The sequence below is a fragment of the Oncorhynchus masou genome, chromosome 11 (genome assembly GCF_036934945.1).
Source record: "Oncorhynchus masou masou isolate Uvic2021 chromosome 11, UVic_Omas_1.1, whole genome shotgun sequence".
Classification (NCBI taxonomy): Eukaryota; Metazoa; Chordata; class Actinopteri; order Salmoniformes; family Salmonidae; genus Oncorhynchus; species Oncorhynchus masou.
The window spans coordinates 27959532-27985108 of NC_088222.1; the positions used below are offsets into that span (position 1 = coordinate 27959532).

At 40.7% G+C, this 25577-nt stretch overlaps 1 protein-coding gene across 1 annotated transcript in view; it reads left to right on the forward strand.

Moving 5' to 3' along the window:
* LOC135547843 (relaxin receptor 1-like) overlaps positions 1-25577 on the forward strand; it is a 26877-nt gene continuing 1300 nt past the window's right edge. The window contains exons 1-17 of the mRNA XM_064977070.1: positions 1-16; positions 7748-7897; positions 8178-8249; positions 8510-8615; positions 8647-8670; positions 8775-8846; positions 10831-10902; positions 11877-11948; positions 12748-12819; positions 12916-12990; positions 13244-13315; positions 22336-22407; positions 22515-22586; positions 23535-23606; positions 23701-23772; positions 24402-24631; positions 24779-25189. Coding sequence (XP_064833142.1) covers positions 1-16; positions 7748-7897; positions 8178-8249; positions 8510-8615; positions 8647-8670; positions 8775-8846; positions 10831-10902; positions 11877-11948; positions 12748-12819; positions 12916-12990; positions 13244-13315; positions 22336-22407; positions 22515-22586; positions 23535-23606; positions 23701-23772; positions 24402-24631; positions 24779-25189 — 1732 coding nt within the window. The remainder of the gene's footprint in view (positions 17-7747; positions 7898-8177; positions 8250-8509; positions 8616-8646; positions 8671-8774; positions 8847-10830; positions 10903-11876; positions 11949-12747; positions 12820-12915; positions 12991-13243; positions 13316-22335; positions 22408-22514; positions 22587-23534; positions 23607-23700; positions 23773-24401; positions 24632-24778; positions 25190-25577) is intronic.

The window sequence follows — 25577 nt, forward strand, 5'->3', positions numbered from 1 at the left end:
ATGCTGGAGGAAACAGGTACAAAATTATCTATATCCACAGTAAAAACGAGTCTTATATCGACATAACCTGAAAGGCCGCTCAGCAAGGAAGAAGCCACTGCTCCAAAACCACCATAAAAAAGCCAGACTACGGTTTGCAACTGCACATGGGGAAAATGTTGTACTTTTTGGATACATTTTCTCTGGTCTGATGAAACAAAAATAGAACTGCTTGACCATAATGACCACTGTTATGTTTGAAGGAAAAAGGGGGAGGCTTGCATGCCGAAGAACACCATCCCAACCGTGAAGCACGGGGGTGGCAGCATCATGTTGTGATTGTGATTTGCTGCAGGAGGGACTGGTGCACTTCACAAAATAGATGGCATCATGAGGTAGGAAAAGGATGTGGATATATTGAAGCAACATCTCAAGACATCAGTCAGGAAGTTAAAGCTTGGTCGCAAATGGGTCTTGCAAATGGACAATGACCCCAAGCATACTTCCAAAGCTGTGGCAAAATGGCTTAAGGACAACAACGTCAAGATATTGGAGTGGCCATCACAAAGCCCTGACCTCAATCCTATAGAAAATTTGTGGGCAGAACTGAAAAAGCGTGTGCGAGCAAGGAGGCCTACAAACCTGACTCAGTTACACGAGCTCTGTCAGGAGGAATGGGCCAAAATTCACCCAATTTATTGTGGGAAGCTTGTGGAAGGCTCCCCAAAACATTTGACCTAAGTTAAACAATCTAAAGGCAATGCTACCAAATACTAATACATTTTTGTATTTTTTTTAAATTCTACTCCTTTTTTTTCCCCCAATTTCATGGTATCCAATTGTTTAGTAGCTACTATCTTGTCTCTACTATCTTGTCTCTCATCGCTACAACTCCCGTACGGGCTCAGGGGAGACGAAGGTTGAAAGTCATGCGTCCTCCGATACACAACCCAACCAAGCCGCAATGCTTCTTAACACAGCGCGCATCCAACCCGGAAGCCAGCTGCACCAATGTATCGGAGGAAACACCTTGCACCTGGCAACCTTGGTTAGCGCGCACTGCGCCCGGACCACCACGGGAGTCGCTGGTGCGCAATGAGACAAAGATATCCCTACTGGCCAAACCCTCCCTAAACCGGAAGATGCTAGGCCAATTGTGCGTCACCCCATGGACCTCCCGGTCACGGCCTGTTACGACAGAGCCTGGGCACGAGCCCAGAGTCTCTGGTGGCACAGCTGGTGCTGAAGTACAGCGCCCTTCATCAGTGCGCCACCCGGGAGGCACCAAATACTAATTGAGTGTATGTAAACTTCTGACCCATTGGAAATGTGATGAAAGAAATAAAAGCTGAAATAAATAATTCTCTCTACAATTATTCTGACATTTCACATTCTTAAAATAAAGTGGTGATCCTAACTTACATAGGACAGGGAATTTTTACTAGGATTAAATGTCAGGAATTGTAAATTACTGAGTTTTAATGTATTTGGCTAAGGTAAACTTCCGACTTCAACTGATTATAGTAAACAAACCAGTTTAAAATCTATAGGTTTACCAAACGATTAAGTGATTAACCATTAAGGGCAGTTGATTTCATTGATGGTCAAATGTATTTCAACAAATAAGAATAGAATCATATGAAAAGTATTGTGAGCATTGCATTGTGAAAGTCGATTACTTTATATGAAAGGTATTTCTAGATGAAACCCTGATTAGGTTTGGTGAAAAATCAAGGCAAAGGGTGGCGGCTTTGAATAATCTTAAATATAAAATATATTTTGATTTATTTAACACTTTTTGTGTTATTACATGATTCCATTTGTGTTATTCTACAATGTGTAAAATAGAAAAAATAAAGAAAAACCCTTGAATGAGTAGGTGTGTCAAAACTTTTGACTGGTACATTACATATGAAATGAGTAAAGAAGTATGTAAACATTATTAAAAAGTGACTAGTGTCCCATTATTAAAGTGACCAGTGTCATGTTGATGTATATGGAGCAGCAGCCTCTAAGGTGTAGGGTTGAGTACCGGGTGGTAGCCGGCTAGTGATGGCTATTTAACAGTCTGATGGCCTTGAGATAGGAGTGGTTTTTCAGTCTCTCGCTCCCAGCTTTGATGCACCTGTACTGACCTCGATTTCTGGATGTTAGTGGGGTGAACAGGCTGTGGCTCAGGTGGTTGATGTCCTTGATGATCCTTTTGGCATTCCTGTGACATTGGGTACTGTAGATGTCCTGGAGTGCAGACAGCGTGCCACCGGTGATGCGTTGGGCAGACTGCACCACCCTCTGGAGAGCCCTGCGGTTGCGGGCTGTGCAGTTCCCGTACTAGGCCGTGATACAGCCCAACAGGATGCTCTCAATTGTGCATCTCTAAAAGTTTGTGAGGGTCTTTGCGGCCAAGCCAAATTTCTTTAGCCTCCTGAGGATGAAGAGGAGCTGTTGCATCACCTTTTCCACACTGTCTGTGTGGGTGGACAATTTTAATTGAAAATGTGCTTAATTTGTGCTAAGAGTTGTGAAATTTGACAACATACTTCTGAAAATTGTACCAAAGCGATAAAAACAAATGTTGTAATAAATGCAGGTAAAAAGTAGAGAAATACAAAATCCCTGTAAATCCCTTGTGAAAAAACTGTTAAATCTGAAACTGGATGTCACTCTGTGGCAGAAATGCAGTCTTTTTTACGATTGATGAGACACCGCTCCTCATCCAGACAAATTATACTATTGACTCAATATGAGATGCTCCTGTTAACTCATGCAGTGTACAGTACCAGGTATGTAGTCAAGAGATCGCCAGCTGTTGTTGTATTGTTTTCTGACACGTTGGCAGAGTAATTATATGAGTGGATGTTCAGCCAATGCAATGTGTGTGTGTGTGTGTCTGTGTGTCTGTGTGTTTGAGAGAGAAAGAGTGAGTGAGTAAGAGGGAGAGCGAGATAGAGTGTATGTACTGTATGTGCTCCGCACTGCACACATTTAACTGCAAGTGGTTATATGTCTGAGAGACCTGACAGTGGAGCCTCAGCCTCGCTTGCGATCACTTGGATCAGGACTACAGCAAGAGATGCCTCTCGTTATTGCTCCTATAATGCACCCTTTATGCATCCTCATTTATATTTATCTGACAGACATCATAGGTAAGTCAGTTCATTTGAGTATCAATAATAGGATCAAAACTGTCTAGACGGAATAATAATTTGATTATGCCTGAATCTATGAATAATGTGCACTTCATTCTCATTAGTGAAAAGTGAGGAAGTTGAATCAAACTGTTAATGTATGGCACTTAAAGTCATTACAGCTTATTTGTGATTACATACACGGATGGTTTGAATTGCCTGTGAATGTCTGCTAAATAATATAGGAATTTCCCTCCTGAGTATAATGGGGCCATTGACACGCAGCATTACATTATACTTGTTTTGCGTTTGTCCATTAAGTATGACATCTCCCTCAAAATAGATTTTTAAACATTAAGGTAACAATGATTATGATTCTGAATATGAGCATGAGTATCATACAATTAGTCATGTATTAACCCATTTGGATAATAATTATATCTGTTACCTATATGGTTTCTCATCACCATCATTATTGTATGAGTACTGAATGTTAGTATATGCATCAAAACAACAAAATGTACCATAGAGGGTATAATTTGAAACACTGCCAAAAAAATGGTTTTCACCATAGGAATAATGCTCTGCTCAAAAATGATTAGTATTCATCATATGTATTATTATTAGTACATCTCCCCCAGTTGATGAGAATCATAACTAGCTTATTGTATGTTTAAATCCAACTCAACTTAGAAGCATATTCATTATTAAAAACAAACAGGAAAACAACTATCTCCTGAGAACGAGTGTGGATGGAAGGTGATGAGGAAATTGTATCAGTGTGATGCCACACAGCATTCCCGAATACATTAGTGTCTCTATAGAGTAGACATACCCTCATTTAGATACAGATTGTGTTTGGATTCCCCTTGTCGTATTCTGTAGTGATTGTTTGCAGAATGTGAAATAGTGTTAAACATGGAAGGACATGCTGTTGTTTTATGATAAGATAAGCACTAATGTAAGACCCACATTTAGTAACTGCACTGAACAGAAGCAATGTATGATTGAAATAATCACATGTTTATGGGAATTAAACTGTTGAATGAGTTTGTGTGGTATCCCACTGCGCACACCCTGTCATTTCAACGTGGATAATTGGGTAACATTTGGTTGAGACTGTCACGACTTCCACCGAGGTCGGTCCCTCTCCTGGTACGGGCGGCATTCGGCGGTCGATGTCGCCGGTTGTCATTATCCAATTTAACCCTCTGTTTCCCCCATGTTTGTTGTGCGTGTTTATTTCTATGTTCAGTTTGGTAGGATGGCTGTTTTATTTATGGGTGCTGTGTTCACCCGTGCGTAATGTTTACCGTTGTTTTTTTGTTCAAGTGTATTTGTTGTACCTTGTGCCTTTATTTTATTGAGTAAAGTTTATTGCTCACTCATTTGGCTCTCCTGCGCCTGACTTCATGCACAAGTTACACTCACCGTCTGGCAGAGACATTGATCAATGAGATTACAACATACAATCAGTGGCCTGTTGTTAGGTACACTACAGACAGTCATGAGGCCGTAGCTTGCTATATAAAGCAGGCATGGAGGTGGCCAGTAGCCTAGTGGTTAGAGCATTGGGCTAGTAACCAAAAGGTTGCTAGTTCTAATCCCTGAGCTGACAAGGTAAAAAATGTTGGTGCCAGTTCCAGTATCTCAGAAAAGGCTGGGATTTTCACACACGACAGTGTCTTGGGTTTACAGAGAATGGTGCAACAAACAAAAATCATCCAGTCAGCAGTGATAATGTGAGTGAAAGCATCTTGTTGTTGAGAGGTCTAAGGAGAATGGCAAGCTAACATTTGGGCCCCAAATAACAGAGCAGAACGGCCTCTTGGAACGTACAACTTGTCAGTCCTTGTCACAGATGGGCTATTGCAGCAGATGACCACAACTGGTTCCACTCCTATCAGCTAAAACCAAGAAGAAGCGGCTCCAATGTGCATGTGATCACCTTCACTAGACAATTAAAGAGTGGAAAAACATTGCCTGGTCTGACAAATCCCAGTTCTTTAATCGTCAGGATATGGCAAATAACAGCATGAGTCCATGGCCCTATCCTGCCTGGTGTCAATGGCACATGCTGGTGGTGTAATGATGTGGGGAATGTTTTCCTGGCACACATTAGGTCCCTTTATACCAATTGAGCAATGTTTCCATGCCCTGAAGAATTCAGACTTTTCTGGAAGCAAAGGCAGGTCTGACCCGGTACTGGATCGGTGTACCTAATAAACCAGCTACTGAGTGTATAATTCACCCACTCAAAAAGACAGCCACAATTAGTTGAATTTTCAATGTGTTATCATTATGATTTCAACCATCTGAAAGCACAACCAAATTCCAATGGATAAACAATGTCTGATATGTTGCTTCTTTATACAAGTGTTATCACTGTCCTTCATCTAATAGCAGAACCAAATGACCTGGATTGCAGTTGAGATTACATGAAAAGTACATGGTGCAAGTGATCAATGCCGTTTTTACCAATCAACATTAGAGGCATCTGTTGTATAATATTACATATCATTACATTTGAAATCGGATTCCACCTACATGTGTATTTATCCTACTGTTTTTACCAAAACAAAAGTTTTTAGTTGAATTCTGGATTTAATTGCAACAATTGTTGATGACTTAAATGCTACATACTGTAGGCCTAAATATCATTGATATGAGTGATAAAGTATGGTCATATTTCATATGCTTTATTAAACCTACCCTTTGGAATGACTTCGAAAGCAACAGGGAATCTATCTTGTTTTTCAGTTGAGTTCTCTCAACAATCATTCTCACAATAGCACATTAGTAATAGTCAGTGATAAATAGCATAGCTAAGCAGGGTTTGGTTAAAACATTGGCTGGGAATCCAAAGGTTAGCTGTAGATTGATAAATTCTTCTGTAGGAGGAGCTGCCCAGACTGATAGTGGATATAACGTTGAAGATCTGATGTTTTAGATGTACAAACAAATGGGAACCTGCATGGCGTCTTGAGGCTGTGAGGTCACACGAGTGGTGGCAGATCAGTCAGTGTTCTAAGCACAGCTTCCATCAGTCATGTGACCTGACAGCATCTCGAACTCAGACATCTTGACAAGAAGGCAAAAACTACCATCATAGATGTCATGTATCATCAAGGTCTTTGATGTTGGACTGTCTACTTGTTATATATCAAAAAGCCTGTTCATTTGTTTTTATTTAAATCACTGTATTTAACCATGGGCGCTCAATAAATGTCATGCATAATTTAGAATAAATCTATGGTCTCTATATGAAATTTGACAGTAACAAATAGGTGCACTTAGCTGTTTCCTGATACCTCCAAGCAGGCCATATACAAAGCCATTAAGCTCATACAATGTTTTCAGTTTTTAATCAATTTGACATGTCACATTTCTCTGTATTTTCTATGTCAAATTAAATATTACAAGTTATTTTCCAAAGATGCAAAGTACAAGAAAGATTAAACTTTTTAAAAGTATTTTATAAATAGTGATACAAGGAATAAATACACAGTGAATAACAATGAGTAACAAGACTTTGTCCACATTTTGTTGTGTAATAAAAAAAAATTGTGTTTCAGCCATGAAATTAAAATGGGCTCATGTCACTGGCCTACACACACACACACACACACACGCACACACACACACACGCACGCACGCACGCACACGTGCACACACACGCGCACACGCGCACACACACACGCGCGCGCGCGCACACACACACACACAAACACAAAATACCCTATAATGTCAAAGTGGAATTGTGTTTTTAGAACTTACAAATAAAACTTACAAATTAAAAGCTGAAGTATCAGGAGGGAATAAGTATTCAGCCCATTTGTTATGGCAAGCCTAAATAAGTTCAGGTGTAAAAATAGTTTACCATGATTTGTAATACATTTGCAAACATTTCTAAAAACCTGTTTTCACTTTGTCATTATGGGATATTGTGTGTGGATTACAGAGGATTTTATTTTTTAATTGATCCATTTTATAATATGGTTGTAAAGTAACAAAATGTTGAAAAAGTCAAGGGGTCTGAATACTTTCCAAAGGCACTGTAGATGAGTGAGAGAAAAAAACATACTTTAAGACATTTTTATTTCAGGCTGTACCAACAACATTTGGAGGGTAAAGTGACTAGGCAACAAGATAGACAGTAGCAGCAGCGTATTTGGAGATTGTGAAAGTGTGTGCTTGTGTGTGTGGCGTCAGTATGTATGTATGCACATGTGTGTTGGGGTGTCAGTATAAGTATGTGTGAGTAGAGTCCTTTGTGTGTGCATAGAATCAGTGTAAGAGAATTAGAGCAAGGGTCAATGCATATAGTCCGGTTAGCCATTTACCAGTCTTGTTTAGCCGTCTCACAACTTGGGGGTAGAAGCTGTTCAGTGTCCTGTAATGTAATGGTACCATTTGTCATGCGGTATTAGAGAGAACTAGTGCTTCGGTGGCTGGAGACTGACAATTTCTGGGACTTCCTCTGACACCGCCTGATATCGCCTATATGACCTCATTATCTTGTTTTTGATTGCTTCTGTCCATTGATACTCAAAATACGGCCATGCTCTCAGAAACCTGAATAAGAAAGTTGTTTAACGTCGTTTTGGATTGAATCAGATATGTTTGAGTGTCTCCTCCAGAATCATCCACAGATAGCAGCCTCTATTCTGGTGCTGATGTCTGCCCACTGGGCCAGTTCCCCTGTGGCAACCTGTCTGTGTGCCTGCCCCAGCTCTACCACTGCAATGGGGTCCAGGACTGTGCTAATGGAGCTGACGAGGAGAACTGTGGTGAGTCTTGAACTACAGCAGCTTCAGGAGGGTAAACAGATTGTTAGTGTGCAGTGTCTGGTTGTTGAAGTGGGAGGGAGGGCAGGGGTGGGGGAAATAAGATAGCATTTAGAAGACTAATTTCTGCTTCAATGTATTTGTGCATCAAGCAATTTGTCAAGGTCACACAAAATATGAACAAACATGTTGATTATTTCACACAATTAAGTTCCGCACAAAGATACACCGGTATATAAAGGCACAAAAATGAAATATGTCTCTATCATCTTTCCCTGAACAGTGGACAACAGCGGGTGGCCACATCTTTTTGATGCCTTTATGAAGAAAAATGTTGAAGAGTCCAAGGAATGCAGTGAGTATACATTTTCAAAAGCAAATGCAATTATTTACATATCTAATGTTGCACTGCTTTAAATTAATACATTAACTAAAGCTGAAAATGTTTCAACCCATTTGAAATCATACATTGAGGTCATCCATTCACATCATTCTGTTACTGTAAATAGTCTAAGTAAATATGAGCAATCCTAAGAAACAATCATTCCAGGAAATGGTATGTGTGGCATCTATCTGCATGTGTGTGCATGTTTCTTCTGTGCTTCTCTCCTGCAGTGCTGGACGTGTTCCCAGAGGTATGCTTCTGTGAGGCCGGGAGAGTTAACTGTAACAAAAAGGGACTACTCAGCGTCCCAGCTGTGTCTTCCAATATAACAGCTCTGTGAGTATACTGGATTCCTACCCTCGTGAAGTCTAACACCAGAGCACAGTTATAGGTATTGGGATAGCTAGAGTAGATTCCTATTGTAACATTTGGACAAAATGTGTACATCTATGATGCTGTATTAGCAGTCAAACTAGCAGCTCTCTCTACCCTCAGTGAGCTGAACAGCAACCAGATAACAGCTCTCCAACCAGACCAGTTCATCCGCTACAGACACCTTGAGAGACTGTGAGTGTGAAACCCTTTTTGACCTTTCCTTCTTTCTCTGCACTGACTCTGACAAGTGTTTATGTTCAATCTCTTTAAAGGTCCTGAACAGTCCAAAACGTGTTTTTCTTCCATTTGGATGATATTTGGGTGAAACCAGATCAAATGGGATTGACCAAAGTATGGTACATTGGTACATTGGTAAAGTTTGATTATTGGGCAGGTTAGCATTTTTCGTCATGAATCTTATTCTGGAGGCAGCTATGCAGTGGTCAATAGCTAGCACAGCCACACAGTCATAAAATCAGATTTTAAACCTAACCTTAACCACACTGCTAACCCTAACCTTAAATTAAGACCAAAAAACAAATATATTTTTTTACAGTATAGCCAACTTTGACTTTGCAGCTGTAATATCTAAAGGGAAATCGCTCAGATCTGCCTCCAGGTAGTACTGAGCGATTAGTGCTTTTTGAGGTCGGTTCGGTTTCAGTTCGATTATGAAAAAAATCACAGTTTTGATTCATGTAAAAATAAAATTAATAAAAAATGCACTATGCATTATGTGGGCTGAATTCTGTTAACACAGAATAAAACAATTCATAAAAGTCCCATGATGGTAGTGAATGCCCAGTACTGATTATTACTCGTTAACCATAATTTATTCACATTACTTTACTTAAATCAAATATTTCAGTTGTTGTGTATGTTACATTTGTTTAATTTGATGACTTTATTATTTCATTCCAAGTCATCATCTCATCTCTGTAGAGCTGCTGCCTATGCTTTCTGTCAAAGATACAGATAAAGGGGGAAACTATAAGTGTCTGGTGTTGGCTAGTTATTGGCTAGTTAGGTCTTCATCCATCCTGCATGGAAAAAGAGGGGTATAAATGTAGGCTAGGATTCTGTTCGGAACTCCCACCCAGTTGTCATGTCAACACACCTGTCAGTGCCTCTGCGAACTGCAACAGATGGGATATGTCAAACCTGAGATGTATAATTTATGAAGTGAACCCAGACCTTTCCCTGCCCAATTTCAACTGAAATTGTCCAACATGAACTGAGCTACATAGCTAGCTTGATATAACAGTGTTGGCAGTTTCATTTTGGCTATACATTTTACCACCAGAATTTTGTTTATATCAATGCTGTTACAATAACCAAGTAATTTGTGAAACCATGATGTGATGTATGACAGGATGTGCATGCAATATCGATCTTGTTTGCTTGAGATGATCTCACTGCAACATTGTGTCCAAGTTGCTTGACATAGGAGTTTCAAAGAACTGTCAGTCAAGGTGAGCTCCCCACCCACTCAGCCTATTAGCTTCCCACCAACTCAGCCTGGTCCTTCAGCCTTACTGATAGTTGGAAATGAGAGATGCTCCGAATTTGAGAAAGTGTACATCATTTTAAAATGTGAACAAATATTGATATTTTACTTGGGAAATAGGATGACTGTTCAGGACCTTTTTAAATGCATGTAATGTCTAATGTGAATTAGTCTTCATTCAAATCACAAAGAGGGTTTAAAACCCTGGACAATAAAATGCCACCAAAAAATGTTTGTTAAAAAAAATTTGAATTCAGTAAATGTTTCTATTCATCCATACTTATGAAAAGGCAGAATGTATCGGTACCTTTACCTTCAAGAGCCACATCTTTTGAATGTTCAAATGTTTTGTGGAATGTCCTACATAAATAATTGTCCAGATTGTCCAGTCTCTCTTTGTTACACCATAAACAGAGGACTGCATCCACCAACAATGTGTGGCCTTGAATGGTACAGTATCTCCATTCAACCGAATAAAGCCAATGTTGTAAGAATGTTGTCCATTTAAGAAAGTGGTGTTTGTCACATACTAACATAATCCTCAATATATTTATCCTCGCTCTGACAATCATCATGTAGTTATGTCTCATTATTGACGAGATCTTATTTTCTTTCTTATTATACCAGGGCTTTGTCATTAAAACCTTTGAATCTGTTTCTGTTCCACAGACACCTGGAAGACAACAGGATCAAAAGAATCTCTAAGCAGGCATTCTCAGGACTCTACTCACTAAGAAGACTGTAAGTCCTAATTCATTATGGGCCACAGTCTGACCTGCGGTACCATGCGTACATCCCTACATCACCACTAAAGGTTGCCCTACATCACACTTCATGAAAAAGTTTTGTATGTTTTGTAGTATGTAATACTGTAGGATGTGTAAGTGGGCCAACACTGTATATTAAGCTCCTTGAGAACAAAATATATAGGGACTCATTTATATATGGACTCATTTACTGGCGCATCCTTGAGAAGTGTAAATAGATTCAGATACTGTAGTCTTTCTCCGCTATTCAAACCTAAGACGTGTGAAGTGCCCAGGTCTAGTAGACATAAATCAGATGAAGCTCGGCTGGTCTGTAATTAAAAGGAAGACATGAAAACCTTTCATCCTCCTCTGTCAGGATTTGGGTATCTAGGACAGGGTATCGTGGAGATTATATACTTGTCACTCTGACAGATAATCTTGGATAGCTAACAGCAAAATCAACTACTCCTCCTTTTCACTTGTCACAGCTATTTTCACATCCAGCTTAATGTTAGTGGGAAAGGAATCGTAAGTAAGCATTTCACAGATAAGTCTACACCTGTTGTATTCGGCACATGTGACAAATAAAACGTGATTTGATTTGGTGTCTCTCCTCTGCATTCCTGAGGGTCCCAGGGTGTTATCAGTGTAAGGCTGTGGGAAACAAACAATGACAAGGAAAATGTGTCAGTGTTTTGTCCTAATAGTCTCAGATAGAATTTGCATGAGGAACAGGTGGATGTGTTACCCTACCTTACCACATTCCATATTACTCGCAAGCAGTGGAATGTTCAAAGTGCAGAAGTAAGATCTGCAATTACAACTGTCCCTTTGTCAATATTGTTTTCTTTACTATATTATTATTATTATCATTATTATTATCTGGCTTTTCATCTTAAAATGTACATCCTCATCCCCTTTGATGTATGTTTTTCCCTCCCTGTAAAACTGGTCTTCTGTGCTAAGATTTCTCAGTCAGAATCGGATTACATCGTTGAAGGCTGGCATTTTTGGAGACCTCTCGAACCTGGAGTGGCTGTAAGTGAACTGGTGTGGAGAATTTATTTCGGTGACCTTAAAGACACCTTCATTAGGAAATGCTTCCGCGTCTCAGTGGGATTCATGAGATTTGTAGACAGTATTTATCTCATTGATACAAAAACACCTGTATATCTTGTTGGAAAATGTGCTGTACTGGGCAGTTGTTCTCATTGACCTTAAATGGATGGTTTGAGATTTTTGCAATTAGGCCGTTTTTGCTATATACCCAGAAACAGATGAACTCATGGACACCATTGTTGTCTCTGTGTGCAGTTTGAAGGAAGTTGTAGGTAGTTTCTGGAGCGATTTCTAACTAGCGTAAGCGCAATGACTGGAAGTCTATGGGATCAGCTAGCTCGATTGCGATAACGTTAGTTGATCCCATAGACTTCCACTCATTACGCTAGTTAGGAATAGCTCCAGAAACTACGGCTAACTACCAACTTCTGTCAACCTGCACAGAGACATAGAATTTGCCAAAATCTTGATATGTTTAAAGCCAGCTTCATTCTCTGCCTCAGAGAATGCCTCAGTTTGTGCTGCACTATCTTCCCAAGAAGGTAATGAGGATACGGTTTGATACAGTGTGGCATTTATGGTGTAGCTAACAATGTACCAATGCCCCCTAAGACTATTCTTTGACAACAGTGATTATAGCTCACGTATAACTGCAGAGGCTCTCTATTCATTTTGACTAATGTGACGGATGTGAAACTCGTAACGAGTCAACAAACATAGATGTCAAGGGTAGAGTAGGACACAAATTGATATATTTCTCTGTTTCCTCTGGATGTAGGATTCTTGACGAAAATAGAATCACATCTATGAGACAGAAATCGTTTGAGGGCCTGAAATCTTTATTTTTCCTGTAAGTATCATGCCACTGTGCTTCTCACTTTATGAGCTCATGAGATTTGCATCATCATATAACCAATACACTCTTTTAAATTTAATTTGGCTGCAGGTCTTTGCTGAATAATTCCCTAGAATCCATCCCTAAGAAATCTGTCTGCCTGGAAATGCCGAGATTAAACTGGCTGTAAGTAACAGAATAACATCTAACCCACTATGATGGATAACATATTTTATTGTATTTGACAACGCTTAAATCATATTTGCTCATAACCATGTTTATTATTTATGAACGTTTGCCATAATCACTCTGCAACAGTATATGTTTTCAGAAATGTACCATTTTCTCATCAAACACTACTTTGAGTATTTACCAACTACCAGATACTGATGCTGATATCATGAATTAATGCCAGAATGGCCTGACATCTTTTTCACAGAGAACTGGAAGGGAACAGGATATCATCTTTGTGGGTTTCCAGCTTTCAAAACTGCACCACTCTGACAGTATTGTGAGTTTTGTTTAATTAAAAATAGATATATTCCTCAACTCCTTTACAATATTTTGTAATCTTTGAAGCAAATCCAACTGCATAAAATGCACTCACAGTCATTAATTTATTTTACAACAATTACAACTACACTAGAGAGATGAACGCAATGAAAGAAGACACTTGCTTGGTTTTCATATGATTTATATTTCAAAATAAATGTTGCCCTACCCTAAGGACAAATTGGTGCTAAAGCTATGTACTTCAGTCTGGAGCCTCAGCACTATTACAGCTGGTAATGAAATTCAGTCTGAGGGAGAGACCATTGGAGCCCACACACATTAAGTTGGCAGTTTCTATCATTGGTGATTACTTTCTCCATCACACATGGCCTTAGAGGCAATCAGTACAGTCAGGGAAGAAAAATTCTGAAATATGTGGGGTGTATTAAAGCTCAGACACCGGTAGGATTGTCAAAGGTTTGACTGCCTAAAGTACTTAACACCTCTGAACAGAGTGTCAGCAGTCAACCTGTTTGTGTTCACACAGCCATGACCTTGGAAGTTGTCAGCCACTCAGCCTTAAAATAGAATTACTTGGCAATGCATATCTGTGCATATTGCTTATGGTCTAGATTCGAAGCTATCTGTAATCATTTAGCTATTTTATAGAAAGCCCTTGTTGATACTAGCTAGATGTCAACAGCTATATTACTACCTAGCAAGATGACAAAGAAACAATTTAATTCTCTCATAATCCCATAATGCCAGCCCTTGCCAAATATTTAGTTAGCTAGCTAACCTTAGCATATTCGCTAGCTCACACAACATAGCTCGCTGGCTAGCTAAGGACAAAGCACTAACTCAGCAGTTTATGCAGGCATCTGATTCCTGGAAACTAGCTAATCCATTGTGATTTAATTATAATTAATCAAGTTACAGTGGTTAGCTAGTTTAAAGGAAAATGGCCTATTTTTTCCTTTAAATTATTTTTCTTTTTGTAAAATTGTTGGCTCCCCAATGTGAGGATTTGTGCTCTCCGGTTGGCTCAAAGTCTTTGGATACTGATGAGGATAGCTCACCAGCTTGTAGTCCTAATACAAGTTACCTCTGGTTCGTCAAAGATTATGGATATACTGACAACGTACATTTCTCTCTGCCCTAAGAATTGGAGTCATTGTCCACAAAGTGGCATGGGGAGCTGTCTTGCTCCCTCCTATAGTTTCTTTGAATTGGTTGATACATCTCATTATTGTAATCCTTTTTAAAATATTCGATTAGGGTTGTTGACGTCAATCGCCTGTATTCAATTGTGAGAGATGCTATGCTACTAGCCTCATTTCATGAAAATGTATAGCCATCTCGAGACAACTCCAATATAATGTGTTTTCTTCTCAAAGTTAATGGGAGTTCAAGTGTCCTACATGCAGTACAAGTCAAAAGTTTGTACAACTACTCATTCAAGGGGATTTCTTCATTTATACTATTTTCTACATTGTATAATAATAGTGAAGACATCAAAACTGAAATAACACAAATAGAATCATGTAGTAACCAAAAAAGTGTTTAACAAATAAAATATATTTTATATTTGAGATTCTTCAAAGTAGCCACCCTTTGTCTTGATGACAGCTTTGCACACTCTTGGCATTCTCTCAACCAGCTTCTTGAGGAATGCTTTTCCAACAGTCTTAAAGGAGTTCCCACATATGCTGAGCACTTGTTGGCTGCTTTTCCTTCACTCTGCGGTCCAACTAATTCCAAACCATCTCAATTGGGTTGAGGTCGGGTGAATGTGGAGGCCAGGTCATCTGCTGCAGCACTCCATCACTCTCCTTGGTCAAATAGCACTTACACAGCCAGGAGGTGTGTTTTGGGTCATTGTCCGGTTGAAAAACAAAATGATAGTCCCACTAAGCGCAAACCAGATGGGATAGCGCATCATTGCAGAATGCTGTGGTATCCATGCTGGTTAAGTGTGCCTTGAATTCTAAATAAATCACTGAGAGTGTCACCAGCAAAGCACCCCCACACCATTGCCTCCATGCCTCCTGGTGGCAACCCCACATGCGAATATCATCCATTCACTTACTCTGCGTCACAAAGACACAGCGGTTGGAAGCAAAAAAAAACTCACATTTGGACTCATCAGAAAAAAGGACAGATTTCCACTGGACTAATGTCCATTGTTGTGTTTCTAAGGCCCAATCAAGTCTCTTCTTATTGGTGTCCTTCAGTAGTGGATTCTTTGCAGCAATTCGACCATGAAGGCCTGATTCACGCAGTCTCGGAACAGTTGATATTGAGATGTGTGATACTTGAACTCTGTGAAGAATTTATTTGGGCTGAAATCTGAGGTGCAGTTAACTCTAATGAACTTATCCTCTGCAGCAGAGGTAACTCTGGGTCTTCCTTTCTGGTGGCGGTCCTCATGAGAGCCAGTTTCATCATAACGCTTGATGGTTTTTGCAACTGCACTTGAAGAAACTTTCAAAGTTCTTGACATTTTCCGGATTGACTGACCTTCATGTCTTAAAGTAATGATGCTTATTTGAGCTGTTCTTGCTATAATATGGACTTGGTCTTTTACCAAATAGGGCTCTCTTCTGTATACCACCCCTAACTTGTCACAGCACAACTGATTGGCTCAAACGCATTAAGGAATGTAATTCCACAAATTAACTTTTAACAAGGCACAACTGTTAATTGAAATGCATTACAATTGACTACTTCATGAAGCTGTTTGAGAGAATGCAAGAGTGTGCAAGGCTTTCATCAAGGCAAAGGGTGACTACTTTGAAGAATCTCAAATATATTTCATTTATTTAACACTTTTTTGGTTACTACATGTTACCATGTGTGACATTTCATAGTTTTGATGTCATCACTATTATTCTACAATGTAGAAAATAGTTAATAAAGACAAACCTTTGAATATGTAGGTGTCCAAACTTTTCACTGGTACTGTATGTCAGTACACTTGTAACAACTTAAGCGTTGTAAAACTTCTATTTGATCAAATGAATCTCAAGTAGCAAGTACGCCATAAATGTTTTTCTTGACCATACAAAAAGTATTTGAAAAATCGGCACCTGATGGAGAGAGACATTTCTGCCGAATTGGGCCTCTCTTCCTCTCCGTCTCTGGGTTCTTGCAGCCATCATTATGGGGGGGGGGGGGATGAATGGCAAAAGAATATGGTTTTGGGATGAACACTAAAAATAAGGTTAACAAGTTTTGTTCTATGAGATGTTCTACTATTTTCTACATTGTAGAATAATAGAGATAATAGCAGTCAGTTAACATGACCTTTGTAATTTATGAAGCTTTTATAAATGATAGAAATTCTTCCAAATTCACAAAAAGTGACGTAAGCTAATAAAGATTCTCATAGAACAAAACACAAGATCTCTTGAACCTGTGTTTACCACGTACCTTATTTTTGGCATTTATCTAAAAATCCTACAAAAACTTCATTCATGTTCTCCCTAGACTTTGTTTAATGAACTATTGCGGAGTTAGTGCCTACAAAAATACTCCTTTACTATTTCTCTCTATTGCGATTTTACAAGTAGAATCGGGTTCGCCCCTACCAGGTCAGCAAGTGTAACAGTATAGCTTCTGTCCCTCTCCTCGCCCCAACCTGGGCTTGAACCAGGGACCCTCTGCACAGATCAACAACTGACACCCACGAAGCATCATTACCCATCGCTCCACAACAGCTGCAGCCCTTGCAGAGCAAGGGGAACCACTACTTCAAGGTCTCAAAGCAAGTGACTTCACTGATTGAAACGCTATTAGCGCGCACCACCGCTAACTAGCTAGCCGCTAGTTCTAGCAAGTGAAGGAACAGCCTACCTATCGGCAGTGAGATTCTTAGTGTTTCATGCATTAGCTCTCTCAATTAAAGGTGATGGTGGAAGCCATGTGGGGTCGAGAATCTGGAAATCCTCTGGTAGACTCTGGGTGTTTCTCAATATGCATACTACCATGCTTAACACTCGCATGCTCCGAGTGTATTCTCCGAGGACGTTCCATTGGGTACGTTCTTGTGAGGACCAGAGTGTGGAGAACTCATAAAACACTACATTTGAGAAGCACTAGCATTCCCGCTACTGTATTACCTGACACTGCACCTCTCCATTCACTGAACCTTCTTCCAACCAGGACAATGGAAATAGAGACAAAACAAGATACACAAAGCAAATGTTTTACTTCATAACTATCAGCTTGTAGTGGGATTGTTCAATTCTGTAGCGGGATTGTTAGACAGAGGTAAAGATAAAGATTTTGTTTGGGTGCCAGGCAGGTATTAACCCTGCCGAAAGGAAAAGAGTAGAATAGAGAGAGTACCACTACCAGACCCACACACATCAGCAGAAGAGACTGCCTATAGTGTAGCCTGTTTGCCAGAGGGCCAGTGGAGAGAAAAGATAAGCAACACCATATAAAAACACACATCCCAAAACACACAATCCCAACCAATAATGGCAGAGCAATTGAACGGCAACTTCATATAAACAATTTACAAGACAGAACCTGGTCATCAACATTGGAGGATTTGCAATAATCTGTATTAACTCCAAGTGGAGGAGTGCAGAGTGTATGAATGTGTGGGTGTTCATAGACAAAACAAAGGCCATAAAATGTCAAAAACCTTCTCGGCCACATGTAATTAGTACCACACCACCTCAATACAGTTCAAATAACAATACACAAACTTGCAAGTAACCTCCCTTTTAAGTAAAATGTCAACCCAATAACAGGGCAATAATAGTAAAGCGACACTGAACATCAAAGAGAAGCACATTAAAAAAAGAAAGTCTGCTGCAGTGAAAAGCATTGGAGCGATAAGGGGGGGGGAGAGAGAGGTCTTAGCTATTGACTTTGGCTTGCCGTTACACTGTCTGTCTATCTGATGGTTTGTTTGTTTTTATGTCAAAGCTTTGCAAACAATGTTGCTACTAATCCATGCGATCAATAACTGATCAATAACCCAAAAGATAGCAACCACAGTCTACAGCGCTAACACCGATGATCAAGTTAAACACTTTACAAACTCTGCACGCTGAAAATAAACAAGACTTCTGCAGCATTGCACACCCCGTTCAAACTGCCGCGCAAGCCGAAAGCTCCCTCCCAGAGAGCCGGAAGAGCTATCTTTATGTTATCCTTTCTGACTGCTGATGCCCTCTTAAAGTAGCAGAGCACGGTGAAGGCTACGTGCAGGATTTCAAGCTAGCTGAAAGTGAATCGTATTAAGGTAGCTAACCAGACAGATGAACAGGCATAAATGATCTAAAACTAATGGGTAGACTCCAATTATTTGTGGGTAGCTAGCTAGCTAGCTGACAATTCTTTATTGGCTATCTAACAGTAGCACCAATCCAGTTTGGTGAATGACACAAATATTAATTTTCACAAAGTCTGCTGCCTCAGTTTGTATGATGGCAATTTGCATATACTCCAGAATGTTATGAAGAGTGATCAGATGAATTGCAATTAATTGCAAAGTCCCTCTTTGCCATGCAAATGAACTGAACCCCCCCAAATACATTTCCACTGCATTACAGCCCTGCCACAAAAGGACCAGCTGACATCATGTCAGTGATTCTCTCATTAACAGAGGTGTGTGTGTTGACGAGGACAAGGCTGGAGATCACTCTGTCATGCTGATTGAGGTCGAATAACAGACTGGAAGCTTCAAAAGGAGGGTGGTGCTTGGAATCATTGTTCTTCCTCTATCAATCATGGTTACCTTCAAGGAAACACGTGCCGTCATTATTGCTTTGCACAAAATAGCTTCACAGGCAAGGATATTGCTGCCAGTAAGATTGCACCGAAATCAACCATTTATCGGATCATCAACAACTTCAAGGAGAGTGGTTCAATTGTCCTGAAGAAGGCTTCAGGGCACACAAGAAAGTCCAGCTAGCGCCAGGACCGTTTCCTAAAGTTGATTCAGCTGCGGGATCGGGGCACCACCAGTACAGAGCTTGCTCAGTTTTGGCAATTTTGAATTATTAAGTGGCTAGAGATTTGAGTCAGTATGTTGGCAGCAGCCACTCAATGTTAGTGATGACTGTTTAACAGTCTGATGGCCTTGAGATAGAAGCTGTTTTTCAGTCTCTCGGTCCCAGCTTTGATGCACCTGTACTGACCTCGCCTTCTGGATGATAGCGGGGTGAACAGGCAGTGGCTCGGGTGGTAGTTGTCCTTGATGATATTTTTGGCCTTCCTGTGACATCGGGTGGTGTAGATGTCCTGGAGGGCAGGTAGTTTGCCCCTGGTGATGCGTTGTGCAGACCTCACTACCCTCTAGAGAGCCTTACGGTTATGGGCGGAGCAGTTGCAGTACCCGACAGGATGCTCTCGATTGTGCATCTGTAAAAGTTTGTGAGTGTTTTTGGTGACAAGCCAAATTTCTTCAGTCTCCTGACTGTGGTGCTGTTGTGTCTTCTTCACCACGCTGTCTGTGTGGGTGGACCATTTCAGTTTGTCTGTGATGTGTACGCCGAGGAACTTAAAACTTTCCACCTTATCCACTACTGTCCCATCGATGTGGATAAGGGGTGCTCCCTCTGCTGTTTCCTGAAGTCTACAATCATCTCCTTTCTTTGTTGACGTTGAGTGTGAGATTATTTTTCTGACACCACACTCGTAGGGCCCTCACCTCCTCCCTGTAGGCCGTCTCGTCGCAGCCCTTGCAGAGCAACTACTTCAAGGTCTCAGAGCAAGTGACGTCACCGATTGAAACGCTATTTAGCGCGCACCACCGCTAACTAAGCTAGCCGTTTCACATCCATTACACATGGCCACACAGTCATGGGTGAACAGGGAGTACATGAGAGGGCTGAGAATGCACCCTTGTGGGGCCCCAGTGTTGAGGATCAGCGGGGTGGAGATGTTGTTTCCTACCCTCACCACCTGGGGCATCCCGTCAAAAAGTCCAGGACCCAGTTGCACAGGGCGGGGTCGAGACCCAGGGTCTATGGTGTTAAATGCTGAGCTGTAGTCAATAAACAGCATTCTTACATAGGTATTCCCCTTGTCCAGATGGGTTAGGGCAGTGTCATTGAGATTGCGTCTGTCTATATAAAGCCCCACAGTTTACAGCGCATGTCAGAGAAAAAACAAATCCATGGGGTCGAAGAAATTGTCCGTAGAGTTCCAAGACAGGATGTGTCGAGGCACAGATCTGGGAAAGGGTACCAAAACATTTCTGCAGCATTGAAGGTCGCAAATAACACAGTGGCCTCCATCATTCTTAATTGGAGGATTTTGGAACCACAAAGACTCTTCCTTGACCTGGCCGCCCGGCCAAACTGAGCAATCAGGGGAGAAGGGCCTTGGTCTGGGAGATGAGCAAGAACCCTATGGTTTATCTGACAGGGCTCCAGAGTTCTTCTGTGGAGATGGGAGAACCTTCCAGAAGGACAACCATCTGTGCAGCACTCCACTAATCAGGCCATTATGGTAGAGTGGCCAGACAGAAGCCACTCCTCTCATGGAAGCCTCCTTGGAGTTTGCCAAAAGGCACCGAAAGGACTCTCAGACCATGAGAAACATGATTCTCTGGTCTGATGAAAGCAAGATTGAACTCTTTGGCATGAATACCAAGCACCACTTCTGGAGGAAACCGAGCACCGGTCATCATCTTGGCCAATACCATCACCTACGGTGAAGCATGCTGATGGCAACATCATGGTGATGGCAGCATCATGCCGTGGGGATGTTTTTCAGTGGCAGTGACTGGGAGACTAGTCAGGATCGAGGGAAAGATGAACGGAAGACATACAAGACCACTGATAATCTCCCTCGATCTGGGGCTCTACACAATATCTCACCCAGTGGGGTCAAAATGATCACAAGAACGGTGAGCAAAAATCCCAGAACCACACGGGGGACCGAGTGAATGACCTGCAGAGAGCTGGGACCAAAGTAACAAAGTCTACCATCAGTAACACACTACACCACCAGGGACTCAAATCCTGCAGTGCCAGACGTGTCCCCCTTCTTAAGCCAGTACCTGTCCAGGCCCGTCTGAAGTTTGCTAGAGAGCATTTGGATGATCCAGAAGAAGATTGGGAGAATGTCATATTGTCAGATGAAACCAAAATATAACATTTTGGTAAAAACTCAACTCGCCGTGTTTGGAGGACAAAGAATGCTGAGTTGCATCCAAAGAACACCATACCTACTGTGAAGCATGGGGGTGGAAACATCATGCTTTGGGGCTGTTTTTCTGCACAGGGACCAGGACGACTGATCCGTGTAAGGGAAAGAATGAATGGGCCCATGTATCGTGAAATTTTGAGTGAAAACCTCCTTCCATCAGCAAGGGCATTGAAGATGAAACGTGGCTGGGTCTTTCAGCATGACAATGATCCCAAACACACCGCCCGGGCAACGAAGGAGTGGCTTCATAAGAATCATTTCAAGGTCCTGGAGTGGCCTAGCCAGTCTCCAGATCTCAACCCCATAGAAAATCTTTGGAGGGAGTTGAAAGTCTGTGTTGCCCAGCAACAGCCCCAAAACATCACTGCTCTAGAGGAGATCTGCATGGAGGAATGGGCCAAAATACCAGCAACAGTGTGTGAAAACCTTGTGAAGACTTACAGAAAACATTTGACCTCTGTCATTGCCAACAAAGGGTATATAACAAAGTATTGAGATAAACTTTTGTTATTGACCAAATACTGATTTTCCACCATAATTTGCAAATAAATTCATTAAAAATCCTACAATGTGATTTTCTGGATTTTTTTTTCTTCTCATTTTGTCTGTCATAGTTGAAGTGCACCTATGATAAAAATTACAGGCCTCTCTCATCTTTTTAAGTGGGAGAACTTGCACAATTGGTGGCTGACTAAATACTATTTTGCCCCACTTTACCTACTATCCAGATTCAACTCCAAATAAAATCTAACAAGCAGTGTATGTAAATTATTGTAGGCCCTACTACTATTCAAGTCATGTAATTGGTCTAGTTTGTAGGTTCTTGAATAACAATTGCCACTTATAGGGACATTTATTTTGCAGGGCTCTTCGAAAAAACAGAGTACAAACCATTGAGGAGGGAATATTTTTTGGAATGCCAAACCTGATAGACCTGTGAGTTAACTGTACTTAACACAACATTATATGGGTCAAATAATGTTGTAAAATGTCCAAATACAGTAATGTATTTCATTGTTGAAAATATTTTTTGATCATTCCAGGGACATATCTGTAAACAAATTTGAGGAGTTCTCCTCAACTATGTTCAGAAATCTTCTAAACCTAAAACAGTTGTGAGTATATCCAATTTCTATTTGAATCCTATCCCTAATATACACTAAGTATACCAAACATTAAAAACTCCTTCCAAATATTGAGTTGCACCCCCTGCTTTTATCCTCAGAACAGCCTCAAATCATCGGGCATGGACTCTACAAGGTGTCGAAAGCATTCCACAGGGATGCTGGCCCATGTTGACTCGAATGTTTCCCACAGTTGTGTCAAGTTGGCTGGATGTCCTTTGGGTGGTGGACCATTCTTGACACACACGGGAATCTATTGGACATAAACTGCTGCGCCTGACACCTACTACCATACCCTTTTACATTTTAGTCAATCAGCAGATGCTCTTATCCAGGGGAATTAGGGTTAAGTGCCTTGCTCAAGGGCATATAGATTCAAACCAGGTCTCAGGGATTCAAACCAGCAACCTTTCAGTCACTTGCCCAACATGCTTAACCCTTAGGCTACCTGCCAACCCTTTCAAAGGCACTTTAATATTTTGTCTTTCCCATTCACTCTCTGAATGGCACACACAATCCATGTCTCAATTGTCTCAAGGCTTAAAAATCCTTCTTTAACCTGTCTCCTCCCCTTCATCTAAACTGATTGAAGTGGATTTAACAAGTGACATCAATAAGGGATCATAGCTTTCACCTGGATTCCCCTGGTCAGTTTATGTCATAGAAAGAGCAGGTGTCTTAATGTTTTGTGTACTCAGTGTATACACTATTTTGAAAGATGTTATTGTTACTTGGATTTCCTGAAAGTGCTGGATCCACTTGGTATGATCAAGTAGGAGAAATGCTAACTTTATATTGTTGAGTTGCAGTTTATTAACTTCACTGTTCAATGAAGTCTTCCATCAACCTGGCCTTGAGGCCATGTTGACCACAGAGACAGGGGTGATAAATCAAAGTGATATTATCTGCCCTGTATTGATGTCCCCCCTCTTTTCTCAGGAACATCTCAAATAACCCTCTAACTCATATTTATGAGGATCAGTTTGACATGTTTGTCAATTTGCAATCCCTGTAAGTAATAGTTTTTATTTCATAAAGTACTTATGTGTCATGGTCTACTAGCTTTAGGCAATTGGAGAAAGAGTCATGTTTTTGCTCCCCTCAGGAGTATAGAGGAGGTTGAAATACCAAACATCAGTATTCAGATGTTTCGCTCTCTTAGCAACTTGTCCCATATGTGAGTATATACTCTGTCTTCATTTATTATTCTTATGTCAACAACATTTAATGTCATACTGTATAAACAGTAAGGCACTAAGCCTGTAGAAGCTTCTAATTGGGATTTAATTCATTTAATAGTGTGTTATAAGCTTACTTTGCAGGGTAAAAACACGGAATAAATATAGCATGCGTAAATGTCTAAACATTCATTGCCAATTACCTACCAACAAGTAATGAATTCATGGCTTCTTGTGCATGCATAATACAGGACCTTTTAAAAGTGTTTGATAAGCTACTTACAAATAGTGGATCAACGACTTGTTAGCAGCTTAAACAGGCTTCATTGGGCCATTATGCAGTAAATGGACTCCTAACAGCTGTATTGCTTGGTGTACAGTGAGGTATTGTTACTACAAATATTGTTTAATCAACAATAATGTTTAGTCAGCACAGGTCAGGTCCACACTGCATATAAAGCACCAAAGCCTAGTTAGAGGGCAGTTTAGGACTCTGTATAACTGTATCCATTTGTTAGATAATCTCTATTCTTACAACTGTCAAACATATCAAGATAAAAGTTAAACTTCAGAAATTTGTTCGAAGGTGATTAATTGTGATATTTTTTGTATCTTTTTCCTGGCCCAGTTATTTTAAGAAATTTGAATACTGTGGCTACTCTCCTAACGTGCGAAGTTGCAAGCCAAACACTGACGGAATTTCAACATTTGAGAATCTTCTTGCGAACATCATCCTTCGTGTTTTTGTGTGGGTGGTGGCCTTCATCATCTGCTTCGGCAACATCTTTGTGATCTGCCTGAGGTCTTGCATTGCATCTGAAAACCAGCACCACACCATGGCCATCATATCACTGTGCTGTGAGTAGAATACCTCACCACAACGAGGGCTGCAATCACTTCTCATTACCTTGTACTTAGGTAACTCATTATTTATTGAGATTCATAAAACTCCTCTCATAACAAAGTATACTTACTAAGATCCCTGAAATCCATGTTATCTGTTAGGTGCTGACTGCCTCATGGGAGTCTACCTGTTCTTCATCGGTGCGTTTGACATCAAGTACTGTGGAGAGTACAACAGACATGCCCAGCTGTGGATGGAGAGCCTGCAGTGCCAGTTGATTGGCTGTCTGGCCATGCTGTCCACTGAGGTGTCAGTCATGCTTCTGACATACATGACTCTGGAGAAGTACCTGTGCATTGTGTTCCCCTTCCACAACTACAGAGCCGGACGTAAACAGACGCTCTGCTATCTCATCCTCATCTGGGTCCTGGGCTTCATTATTGCTGTCATTCCCTTATGGGACAAGCAGACATTCGGAAATTACTATGGCAGGAATGGAGTGTGTTTTCCACTTCACTCAGACGAGATGGAGAAACCAGGGGCCCGATGCTACTCCACTGGAATATTCCTGGGTAAGAGGAACATTCGTCTGAGCACATAAAAAAATACGCTGAAAATACATATTTTTGGTTGAAAATGTGTCCTTTTGTTTGAAAATGTCTTGTGCTCACTGGGATAGGAATCAGCTCTGATGGTGGTGAATCAACAAGATAATGGGGATAATATAAGATGAAGTTGGAATTGCACAGGCCTTGGATTGTGTTCCATGTATTTCCCTGGGGGGACATGAAACTGCCATGAAAAAAAAGGGTTTATAATCTCATCATCATCATCTTAGATCTCAGCTAGACTTATTAAATACCAATTAGTTCCAGTCAGTTCCAATCAGTTCAAATCTCCATGAGAAACAATAGATACCAAATTTCAGCAAGTTTTGCAATACCTTTACGCGACTTGTGG